Below are 12,667 nucleotides of genomic sequence, written 5' to 3' on the forward strand. Positions count from 1 at the left end.
GATTTGCGGAGTATATGACCAATAGTTGTCCTGTAGACAAATTTTCCCACCTGAGATGTGGATCTCTGCAGCTCCTCCAGAGTGACCATGAGCCTCTTGGCTACTCCTCTAATAATTAGTGCTCTCCTTGCTTGGGATGTCAGATTAGTTGAACGGCCTTGTCTCGGTAGGTTTGCAGTTGTGCCATACTGCTTCCATTTTTAGATGATGGATTGAACAGTGCTCCGTGAGATGTTCAGACCTTGGGAAGATGCTGGAAGAGTGTCTGACGCCATCTGTCAAGCATGGTGGAGGTAATGTGATGGTCTGGGGTTGCTTTGGTGCTGGTTAAGTGGGAGATTTGTACAAGGTAAAAGGGATATTGAATAAGGAAGGCTATCACTCCATTTTGCAACGCCATGCCATACCCTGTGGACAGCGCTTGATTGGAGCCAATTTCATCCTACAACAGGACAATGACCCAAAGCACACCTCCAAATTATGCAAGAACTATTTAGGGAAGAAGCAGGCAGCTGGTATTCTATCTGTAATGGAGTGGCCAGCGCAGTCACCAGATCTCAACCCCATTGAGCTGTTGTGGGAGCAGCTTGACCGTATGGTGCGCAAAAAGTGCTCATCAAGCCAAAAAAACTTGGAGGGGCTTCTGGAAGCATGGGGTGACATTTCTCCAGATTACCTCAGTAAATTAACTGCTAGAATGCCAAAGGTCTGCAATGCTGTAATTGGTGCAAAGGGAGCATTCTTTGACGAAAGCAAAGTTTGAAGGAGAAAATTATTATTTCCAATAAAAATCTTTTTTTCGAACCTTGTCAATGTCTGGACTAGATTTTCAATTCATTTGGCAACTCATTTTATTAATAAAAGTATCAGTTTTCATGGAAAACACAAAATTGTCTGGGTGATCCTAAACTTTTGAAAGGTAGTGTACATTTTTAAAATAATTAGAAAACAATGGGTCCTTTCTTTTATACTTCACAAATACTTGCAACTTTATCTTGGTATATCACATAAAATCACAGTAAAATAAATGTAAGTTTGTGAGTGCAACGTGAAAGAATGTGGAAAGGTTCACAGGCTATGAATACGTATTCAAGGCACTGTATATAAGGGCAAGATATTTTTGCCGCTCTATACAGATTTGGTCATCACTCACTGTCCCCATTGCGGATTGCGATCTCCTTATCAGTATGTTTTTTGCAGTACCAAAGGAAACCAGAGAATTTGGAAGAAACCCATGCAATCACTGGGAGAACTTTCAAACACCAAGCAGATGTTGATCTTGGTGGGATATCAATCCAGGACACCAGTTCTATAACTGTAAGTAACCATACTACCCCCATATTTGTACTTATACAATTTTACATTGTCTGTAATAAGCAATTTATACTAAAGCAAAATATGATCAAAAATACGAAGGCATCAGCTTGTTGAGCATAGTTTTTCCTAAAACTATATTTCAAAGACAGATTATACCTGCAGTTAGTAGCACAGAGTTAGGGAGCTGAATTTCCTGTCATCTAAAAGTTTATTTATGCAGTAGTTTCTATGTTTCTGCATTATTTCTTACACAGAACTACTTCAACTACTATAGAAAATCTCTACTATCATTATTAAAACTAGGTAACTGTCCAGAATGGCACAGCCGACATTCTGGTGCTTTCAAAAATGTAGGATTCTATGTAACACATGTATGTATGTACGTTTTCTGCATGAAACTAAGGATTCACTAATTACTTTTTGGGGCATTTCCCTGGAGGTGAAATTTGAAAAGCCAATAGCACATGTGAACTGTGACAAAATCAAATCCATTTTCTTGTAAAGATTGGTGCTTTCCGAGCAATCTCCAAAACCTACCATAGTTCATCATATTTACCAAATGAATGTGTGTTATTGAGGCTGATTTGCCATTTATACTCTACGCTGATCAGCCTTAACATTAAAACAACTAACCGGTGCTGACACTGAAAATGTCACTTATTTAGGCGACGTTCACACGTTTAGTATTTGGTCAGTATTTTACATCAACACTTTTAAGACAAAAACCAGGCGTGGAAGAGTATAATAGAAACACGTCACCACTTCTGTATTTATCACCCACTCCTGGTTTTGGCTTACAAATACTGAGGTAAAATACTGACCAAATACATTGTGTGAACTTGGCCTTACACGATGTGGGATAAATTGTGATGGCATGAAAACTAGGTTAGAGCATTTCAAAATGTACAGCTCCTGTGCTGTGTTTCTGGATTACAATGCACTGTAGGACAACCAGTGATCCAGAGACATGGACATAGGTGCCCAAGGATCATCAAAGCGCATGAGCAGTACTGCTCTCCTGATGTAATGTCTACTTACCAAAGTTAAACAAGATGTGAGTGAACTTGTTTGATCCTGTATGACCTCATCTGCTGGGTTTATGGGAGAACACTCATTATCTAGAGATCCTGATGTAAATGTCATGCTTGGCTGGTCTTGCATTATTAAACTGTGATTGGATATAAAACCTATAAAGAGAACAAGATGGGATTAGTAGGTAATATAAAATTTTTATTCATCAACAGTTCTTTTTCAGATATGTTTTATTTGGTCAACTAACACCTATAACAAGTAGCTCAAGAGTGGAATCCACCAAAGGACCCCGAACTCACGATACTGGAGCAGTTTTTGATAAATAAGATTAAAATATACATACCGCCTCATTTTGCACTCTTCCCTCACCCCTTCTTTGGCACATCAAGTTAAAAGTAACAGCAATGTATGTCTCTAAGAGGAAAATGAGTTTCAAGGGAGTAGGTTGTGTTTTGACAATTTAGATAATGTCATGCCAAGTCAAGTCAATATCATAGGAGTGGATCTCTTCAGTGGCTCTTCCAATCCAGTCCCTGGCGTCTAGTCAGTGGTTGTGTTTTACTCGTTAATAATCCCTTTATTATTTGTGGGATGTTCAAACCATGGAAACCTTTTGATTAATGACTGTACAAGGAGTTTTGCTGTAATATATTAATTAGTGAGACTGTTTCATAGTTTCTGGTCGTTGGCTACGACTTTACATTTTTTCGGCTTTATACAAGTTTTGTATAAGTTCTGGATATGCTACACACGAAAATGCTAAAAATATTTAGAAATCATTTACAAGGAATACAACCTTTCCCGGGGCTCCTGTTCTACATCTAACAAGGTTAATAACAGTTCAAGTTCAAGTTCAAGTTAAAGACCGATTTAAAAAAAAAAAAACATTCTTAGCTGACTTTAGTTTTGGGCCCCAGGGGGGACCATGGACTATTGAATCTTTCCTGGTATGTACAAAACGAGGTGTCATAAAGAGTTCATCTTTAAGCGATTGTCTTCTATCCTGATTCAACTGAATGTCTGAGCCTAATTCAATGAATGATGCTCCATAAAGTGTAATGGTGTACGTCAGCTAAAGAGACGAGAGGTTAACAACGTGGGCAAAAGTGTGTGAAGTCAAGAGTATTAGTTGTTAGGAGGCATAAAATCAAAAGGAGAAGGGCAAGAACTAAACTAAGACTCTCATGAAAAATTTTATCCTCTTAATATATTGCAATCATCATATTATACAGCACTGTGTTCTTATAATTGCTCATTTTGCCTTTCTACCCAGATAATTCTTCTTTTTTTCATTAGGTCTATGACATCACTTGATTAAAAACTGACTAACTGAATCCTTCTAAGCTCTATATAGAAAGAGGAGGTCAATTTTCTCTGCACAAGTCATGAGTCTCTGCAAAAGTCAGTAGCAGGGGTTAGGAGATAGTATCTGGGTCAGGAGTTGAAGAAGGGAATGATAAATGCAGGGAAAAGAGATTTACTGTTTCTACATAGACCATAAAAAATAGAGGAATTAACAGAGTAGAACGGCAAAATGAGCAATTGTAAGTACACAGTGCTTTATCATATGATGATTGCAATATATTAAGTGGATAAAAACTTTAAGGGAGTTCTTCTTTAATTGTAAACAAAAAACATATATATATATACCAACTAAAACATATCTATTACATAGTTACATATTTATAAATATTAGGTTTATTTTTTGGTAGCATAAAATGTCATTGAGTTGGATTAAATATACTGTATTAGTAAACAAGAATTAAAAAAAAAATACTAATTTCTCTGCTTTCACCTACCAGAAAGTTACATGTGTAGAAAAAAAGACATGTCCATCAAGTTCAACCTTTCCCATTAAATTATACAGTGCTTATTGCATTAAAATGTTCTTTATTTGACGATAGCGCTACAAAATCCAAGTGTTAAAATTGTCTTGAAATACTGTTATTTTTCATTACGATAACCAATAACTGCCCCCTCGTTATAACAAATATATAACCAAAATTCATACAACCAGAAATGAAAGAAACGGACTCATACTCATCTAAGACAATCCGATTATGCGGGTCATTCCTTTATCCAGTTATCCTCAAAACCAACCTTACTCTCTGTACAGCTAACTTCACACTATGAACCCAATTGTAATGCCACTACCAGGGCCCCTATCAGGACAGTACTAGTGCTTCTACCATAAGGGACCCATTTGCAAGGGTAACATAATATCCCTTAAAGGGTTACTTCCAAGATACTGATCACTGGGGCCCAACCTCTGGGAGCACCAGGGTTGCCGATCCCAGGAACTGTGCTCTGTAGAGCTCCATCTTGGATGAAGTATGGGACCACATTCTCAATGTTTGCTCCATTCCTTGCCTATGGGACTGCTGTAGATTCTGGACTACATAACTCTGAAACATGGCTGTACATTGACTTCTGCTTTAAGTCTATGAGCATTTATTCATACGAGAATTTATTCATATTTTTACTTATTGCAAAAGTGATTGTAGTAAGAAATTGTTCGTCATCTTGAAGAGTAAGTATGCAGATTTGTATAAAGCAGTTCTAAATATCTACGAGAATAAGGCTACGGTCACACATTCATGTGACGCGTCCTAGTGCTGTCCGATTTATTATCGGACCAGACTCATAACCATACTGTAGATAGGATGTAGTTACAAAAAAATCACGGATTCAAGAGTGAGATCCACGTGACTCAAAGCATGTCCTGTTCTGGACCAGACTCGGCCATTAAAGTCTTTGGAATTCCATGTAAAGTGGATGAAACACTGAAAACGTACTTCATCCGTATTTCATTAACTGATCTATTGCTAAGAGTCACTGGATAAGAAAAGTTGAGAGAGTGTACCTGTCTCAGTCATAAAAAATAAACGGATGACACAAAATAAAACAGGTATAACAAAGATGACACCTGACAAATAAATTGATCCGTTCCTCTTGAATGTTCACACTCACACGGAGCCTTAGGGCTCATTCAGACAAGCGCTTAGTCGGTCCGTGTGATGTCTAATGAGAAAATACAAGTATTTGATTTGCATGATCGATTTTTTGACGTTGGCAATTTGGAGATGTTTAGTGGAGATGGTTTGATTTGTGGATACATTTTACAATTTTAATATCCCTTTAGTGTGAATCCATACTATACTCAGTTGTGCTGTAAGTAGAGCAACTTTGCCAAGACCACAGTGTTGCTGCAGATTACAGTTGTGGGATCCACACACACAATGCACACTGATGCGCAGCAGCTGTAACTTACTGTACAAATCAGTCCATTTATATACTATATATAAATCTATACATTGCGATTCTCCTCCATTGTAAGTGATATCACTATTGATGATGAGCGAATATGCTCGGATTAGGTGCCTAACGTGTTGCAGCTGTCGAACAGCCGCCAGACATGCAGCCGCGGGGACTCGAACATATTTTTTGAGGATGCCGAAGACACTCGATCAGCACTCGAACAAGCTCAGATTAACAACTTATTTAAGCGCGTTTGCTCATCACTAATCACTATGCATTAAAAGACCAGCTCAACCATGATACTTTTGAATACAAATTCGAGATGAGCAGATCTTTTAAATTCAAATTCCAAATTTCGTGGAATTTTCCCCACAAATTTGATCAGCAGCAAATTAATTTGAGCAAGATTCAAAACTGGAAAGCTTCTAATTTGTTTGAAAATACACATGGGGAAGGAAAGAGAGAGAACTCCGCTGACCATAACAGCTTATACACTACAAAGTACATCCTGACTCTGGCACTGGTTTCAGGACGTAATCTTTCATTGCATGCCCTTCAATGTTCAGTAGTGAACACTGTTTGTGTGTTAACAGAGCAATAAAAAATTACTGAGCTTGCGGTCCCTGAGAAACTGCTCAGGGGCCTGATAAAAGGTCATCGAGGGCCATAAATAGTCCTGGGGCCTGAGGTTCCCCACCCCTGCTCTATAGGAAAGAGAGAGAGGACCTTGCTGACCATAAGAGCCAGAATCCAGTACAAAACTATTACCCTCATCCACAAAGCTCTACATGGCTCAGCACCACCCTACATCTCCTCCCTGGTCTCAGTCTACCACCCTACCCGTGCTCTCCGTTCTGCTATTGACCTGAGGTTAACATCCTCAATAATCAGAACCTCCCACTCCCGTCTCCAAGACTTTTCACGTGCTGTGCCAATTCTTTGGAATGCACTACCCAGGTTAATCCCCAATCCCCATTAATCGTGCCCTAAAAACGCATTTGTTCAGACTGGCCTACCGCCTCAACGCATTAACCTAACTATCCCTGGGTGGCCCATTCAAAAAACGTAAACCATAATCAGGTTCTTCGCATCATAATAATAGCCCTCTGTGTCTGTACTGTTACACTTTGGCTGGTCCGAACAATGAAAGCAATTGTTACCATCCACCTCTCATGTCTGCCCTTTTTCCTCATAATTTGTAAGCTTGCGAACAGGGCCCTCACTCCTCTTCGTTGGTATCTATTTTGAACTGTGATTATTGTTATGCTGTAATGTCTATTGTCTGTACAAGTCCCCTCTATAATGTAAAGTGCTGTGGAATATGTTGGCGCTATACAAATAAAATTATTATTATTATTATTATTACACTCTACCGGAGTGGCAGATCCCTGCTGACCATACGAGCTGACACTCTACAGGAGTCAGAGAGAGGACCTCACTGACCATACGAGCTGACACTCTGTAGCAAAGAGAGAGAGAGGAGCTTGCTGACCATCTCAGCTTACACTCTATAGAAGATAGAGAGAAGACCTTGCTGACCATAAGAACGTATACTCTATAGGAGAAAGAGAGAGGACCAACCTGACCATAAGAACTTACACACTATAGGTGAGAGACAGATGAAAAATGACCTTGTTGTACAAACTGTGCTCCAGTGGGAAATGCTGACCTGTTATGGCCCAGGGACTGACCACCGCTGTCCAAGGTATGATAATCCGCTAGATGTCACGGCTGCAAGACATTATGGGGAGGCCTACACAGCAACGCAACATGACATTAGCCTGCTCTCAGATGCTCCAGCAACGTGGGACATGGAGCTGGACACGTTTGCTTTCTCCAAATGTCAAATTCCCATGAAACCACAAATTTCAGAAACTTTGACTCTAACTAACTCAACTGTAATTCATACAAATAATATATTATGTTCTACCAAAGAATAGAAACTTATACTGTCAATACAACCGCATGAAACCTGTATATGTACAGTCATGGCGAAAAGTATTGACACCCCTGCAATTCTGTCAGATAATACTCAGTTTCTTCCTGATAATGATTGCAATCACAAATTATTTGGTATTATTATCTTCATTTAATTTGTCTTAAATGAAAAAACACGAAAGAGAATGAAGCAAAAAGCAAAACATTGATAATTTCACACAAAACTCCAAAAATGGGCCAGACAAAAGTATTGGCACCCTCAGCCTAATACTTGGTTGCACAACCTTTAGCCAAAATAACTGTGACCAACCACTTCCGGTAACTATCAATGAGTTTCTTACAATGCTCTGCTGGAATTTTAGACCATACTTATTTGGCAAACTGCTCCAGGTCCCTGATATTTGAAGGGTGCCTTCTCCAAACTGCCATTTTTAGATCTCTCCACAGGTGTTCTATGGGATTCAGGTCTGGACTCATTGCTGGCCACCTTAGAAGTCTCCAGTGCTTTCTCTCAAACCATTTTCTAGTGCTTTTTGAAGTGTGTTTTGGGTCATTGTCCTGCTGGAAGACCCATGACCTCTGAGGGAGACTCAGCTTTCTCACACTGGGCCCTACATTATGCTACAACATTTGTTGGTAGTCTTCAGACTTCATAATGCCATGCACACGGTCAAGCAGTCCAGTGCCAGAGGCAGCAAAGCAACCCCAAAACATCAGGGAACCTCCGCCATGTTTGACTGTAGGGACCGTGTTCTTTTCTTTGAATGCCTCTTTTTTTCTCCTGTAAACTCTATGTTGATGCCTTTGCCCAAAAAGCTCTACTTTTGTCTCATCTGACCAGAGAACATTCTTCCAAAACGTTTTAGGCTTTTTCAGGTAAGTTTTGGCAAACTCCAGCCTGGCTTTTTTCTGTCTCGGGGCAAGAAGTGGGGTCTTCCTGGGTCTCCTACCATACAGTCCCTTTTCATTCAGACGCCGACGGATAGTACGGGTTGACACTGTTGTACCCTCGGACTGCAGGGCAGCTTGAACTTGTTTGGATGTTAGTCGAGGTTCTTTATCCAACATCCGCACAATCTTGCGTGGAAATCTCTTGTCAATTTTTCTTTTCTGTCCACATCTAGGGAGGTTAGCCACAGTGCCATGGGCTTTAAACTTCTTGATGACACTGCGCACGGTAGACACAGAAACATTCAGGTCTTTGGAGATGGACTTGTAGCCTTGAGATTGCTCATGCTCCCTCATAATTTGGTTTCTCAAGTCCTCAGACAGTTCTTTGGTCTTCTTTCTTTTCTCCATGCTCAATGTGGTACACACAAGAACACAGGACAGCGGTTGAGTCATCTTTAATCCATGTCAACTGGCTGCAAGTGTGATTTAGTTATTGCCAACACCTGTTAGGAGCCACAGGTAAGTTACAGGTGCTGTTAATTACACAAATTAGAGAAGCATCACATGATTTTTCCAACAGTGCCAATACTTTTGTCCACCCCCTTTTTTATGTTTGGTGTGGAATTATATCCAATTTGGCTTTAGGACAATTCTTTTTGTGTTTTTTCATTTAAGATAAACTAAATGAAGATAATAATAACAAAGAATTTGTGTTTGCAATAATTTTCAGGAAGAAGCTGAGCATTATCTGACAGAATTGCAGGGGTGTCAATACTTTTGGCCATGACTGTATAGTATCATTCCTTTAAAGCTGGCATCCTATTATCCTAAAAATATGTTTCTCATTATATTTGTCTCCCGAACAGCGTTTTTGTGTTTTAATTAAGTGGGAATAAAAAAAGAATTTGCTACCAAATTTCACCTGCCTCAATAAACTTTTGGTTAAACGATAAATAAACGTTTGGGCATATTAAGATTCAGCATGTTCAATCCTTTTTTGATGGTCAAGAAATGGCCATAAACATCCAATAGGCTGCAAATTATATACTCAAATAATTAATGCTTAAATACTCAATTGATACTCAGCTAGAGGAACACATTTTGTGTTACCATTACAAGTGGGATTGACACTCTTTTCACTCGAACAATGCAACCAATAGGCCAATATGGCAAAATGATGTTTCCATTGACTCAGAAAGAGGTAAGGAGCTTTACTGTATGTGCACATCAATGAATACACAATGACCTGGTATTGTGTAAATGTTATTTCTGAACTGGAAACGCTCATATCTTTCTAGAAGACACTGTCGGATATCACGTATATGGCATGAAAGCTGCTGTTTTAGTATTAATTGTCAGCAGCTGGAAGTGCCTTTGACAAATGGCCTATATGGTTACCGCATTTTGTAAATGTTGCATGACAGCCCGTTACTCTGATTACCAGGTCACTTCTCAGAGAGTATAGCCATGAGGAAGAGGAGGTGAGAGAATGGAAGATAAGATGTCAGCTTGGTGATGCTGGATAATAGCAGAGCTGATTCATTCGTTTTGCATGGATAGGGAATCCCTGGCTGGAGGCCCGCCGCAAGACAATATCTCGTTTTGTTTCCCTACAGATCATATAGGAAGCCGTTCTTAGCGTGTAACACATGGTCACCAACTGGCACCAGACTGTCTGTAGTGCCAAATCCAATCCCGCACCTCTTATCGCAAGTACTGTTTATTTTATGTACCTCTTTTACACTCGTATATGTTGCTATTTTTCAAATTTTCTCTTCAGTTCTCCTTTGTAGGTTGACCTCCACAATTAATACGCTAAGCGAACAAACCTATATTGCATTTACTCTTGTTATGTATTTTTAGTGTTTTGTGCCTTTATTTGCTGTCACTTTTTTAGTGCGTTTTGGCTGATTTTATTCTTTTTTTTTTTTTTTAGTTCACCGCTGTTGCCAGAGTTTAGGGTTTACAAATGTTTTCGCCTGATTCATGATTTATGATTCATGATTTTTCTAAAAGGTGCACATTTTGCAAAATTTTAGCAAAACAATTAACTTGGAGCTAAAATAAGTCACAAAACAGGTTAAAGACAAAAATAAAGAGCATTTTTGATTTGGCCCTCTTAGGCTAAGTGCTCCGTTTTTCTACTATTAAAATCCTCTACGCTCCATTTCGCTTTTTGTCCTGTGTTCATAATTAAAGCAATATGTGAGGTGATGGCTTACTGATTATTTTAGTACCTGAGCCAGCGCCCCTACCTGTCTCTCTCTCTCTCTATATATATATAGGAAAAGAAGGCTGGCTTGGCTATCTAAATAAGCAGGCCCCTTCACTTACTACTCGGCTCAAGTGCTGACACAAGAAACATGTATTGAAGCTAAGCACCGGGGCAAATAGGACATTATTAAAAGTTTTATAATTTCTTATTTAACCCCTTAACGACCAGGGGTATTTCAGTCTTTGAATTTCTGTTTTTTGCTCCCCTTCTTCCCAGAGCTATAACTTTTTTATACGGCCATGTGGGGGCTTGTTTTTTGAGGGACAAGATGTACTTTAGAACGACACCATTGGTTTTAACATGTTGTGTACTGGAAAATGGGAAAAAAAATTCCAAGTGTGGTGAAATTGCAAAAATAAGTGCAATTCCACAGTTGTTTTATTTTTTTTTTTTTTTACCATGTTCACTAAATTCTAAAACTGACCGGCCATTATGATTCTCCAGGTCATTACGAGTTCATTGACACCAAACATGTATAGGTTACCGTATTTTTTTTTATTTAAGTTTAAAAAAAATCCAAAATTTGTAAGAAAGAAAAAACCTGTAGTGTCTCCATTTTGACGAGCAGGATTAGCAACACATTTCTGGTAAGCGTGAGTTAAATGCCGCTGTCAGAGATTGACAGCGGCATTTAACTAGTTAACAGCCGTGGGTGGATCGTGATTCCACCTGCAGCTGTTGCTGGCACATGTCAGCTGTACAGATCAGCTGTCATTTAGCTGGAGATGGGGAGACCAACGTGGGCGTACTATTACGCCCAATGTCGGAAAGGGGCTAAAGATAATTTTTCAATATTTTTTATTCGTTGGAAAAGCCCTTGAATTACTAGTTTGTATTCTGTGTACATGGTATATATATAAAGATCAGCAAAGGTCTTTTTCAGATGCCAGTAGTCATCTTGACCATTTTATACCTTTTGAAGCAGTTATCTTTACCTTGATGACTTTTACTTTACAACTCGAGATGGCTGCATTTATTGGAGCCTGAAAAAGCCTAAAAGAACTTTAAGAACTTTCTGCCCTATGCTCAGTGGTTAGTCCTATAGCTCTGCAGCGCTGGGGTCCTGGGTTCAAATCCCACCAAGGACACCATCTGTAAGGAGTTTGTATGTTCTCCTTGTGTTTGCGTGGGTTTCCTCCGGGTTCTCCGACACTCCAAAAACAAACTGTTAGGCTATGTGCACACGATGCGGATTTTGCTGCGGATCCGCAGCAGTTTCCCATGCATTTACAGTTCAATCTAAATGTATGGGGAAAAAAAAAACGCTGTGCACATGCTGCGGAAAAAAACGAGCGAAAACGCAGCGGTTTACATTCTGCAGCATGTCACTTCTTTTGTGCGTTTTCCACAGCGGATTTACAGCTGCCCTTATGGGAAACCGCAGTTGTAAATCCGCAGTGGAAACCGCAGGAAAACAGCGGTAAATCCGCGGTAAATCCGCGATAAATCTGCAGCGGTTTTCCACTGCGGATTTATCAAATCTGCTGGAATCCGCTGCGGAAAAATCCGCAGTGGACCCAGACTACGTGTGCACATAGCCTTAGGGAATCAAGATTGTGAGCCCCAATGGGGACAGTGATGATATCTAGTGAATAAAATAAATAAATATCAGGAGATCAATATGATGAAAGACGTGCACGTGCAATGCTTGGGGGGCATGTTACAGAATTTGTATCGGGGCTCCAGGATTTCACAGTACACCACTGAATAGAACTAGATAATTGGAGCCATGTTCAGGAGTGTCCAGAAGCAGGACATTATCAGATACAGACATGACACAGGACATGTGCTTAGCAAGGAGCCAACAAAGTACAACAGTATAATTGCTAATTATAGAAGGATGAATGTATAAGGATGTTCTCAAGTGTCCTCCTTATGTAATGGCGTCGTCATTGATACTTGCATGGCTTTATCTGCACCATCATACATGCATATAATATTATGTAATACAGATCA

The 12,667-nt window shown here is 39.5% G+C and overlaps 1 protein-coding gene across 1 annotated transcript in view; it reads right to left on the reverse strand.

Annotated features, from left to right (window-relative positions):
* FOXN1 (forkhead box N1) overlaps positions 1-12,667 on the reverse strand; it is a 97,088-nt gene that overhangs the window by 39,151 nt on the left and 45,270 nt on the right. Inside the window, exon 3 of the mRNA XM_069761237.1 lies at positions 2,356-2,504. Coding sequence (XP_069617338.1) covers positions 2,356-2,504 — 149 coding nt within the window. The remainder of the gene's footprint in view (positions 1-2,355; positions 2,505-12,667) is intronic.

The sequence above is a fragment of the Ranitomeya imitator genome, chromosome 3, assembly GCF_032444005.1.
Source record: "Ranitomeya imitator isolate aRanImi1 chromosome 3, aRanImi1.pri, whole genome shotgun sequence".
In the NCBI taxonomy this organism is placed as follows: domain Eukaryota; kingdom Metazoa; phylum Chordata; class Amphibia; order Anura; family Dendrobatidae; genus Ranitomeya; species Ranitomeya imitator.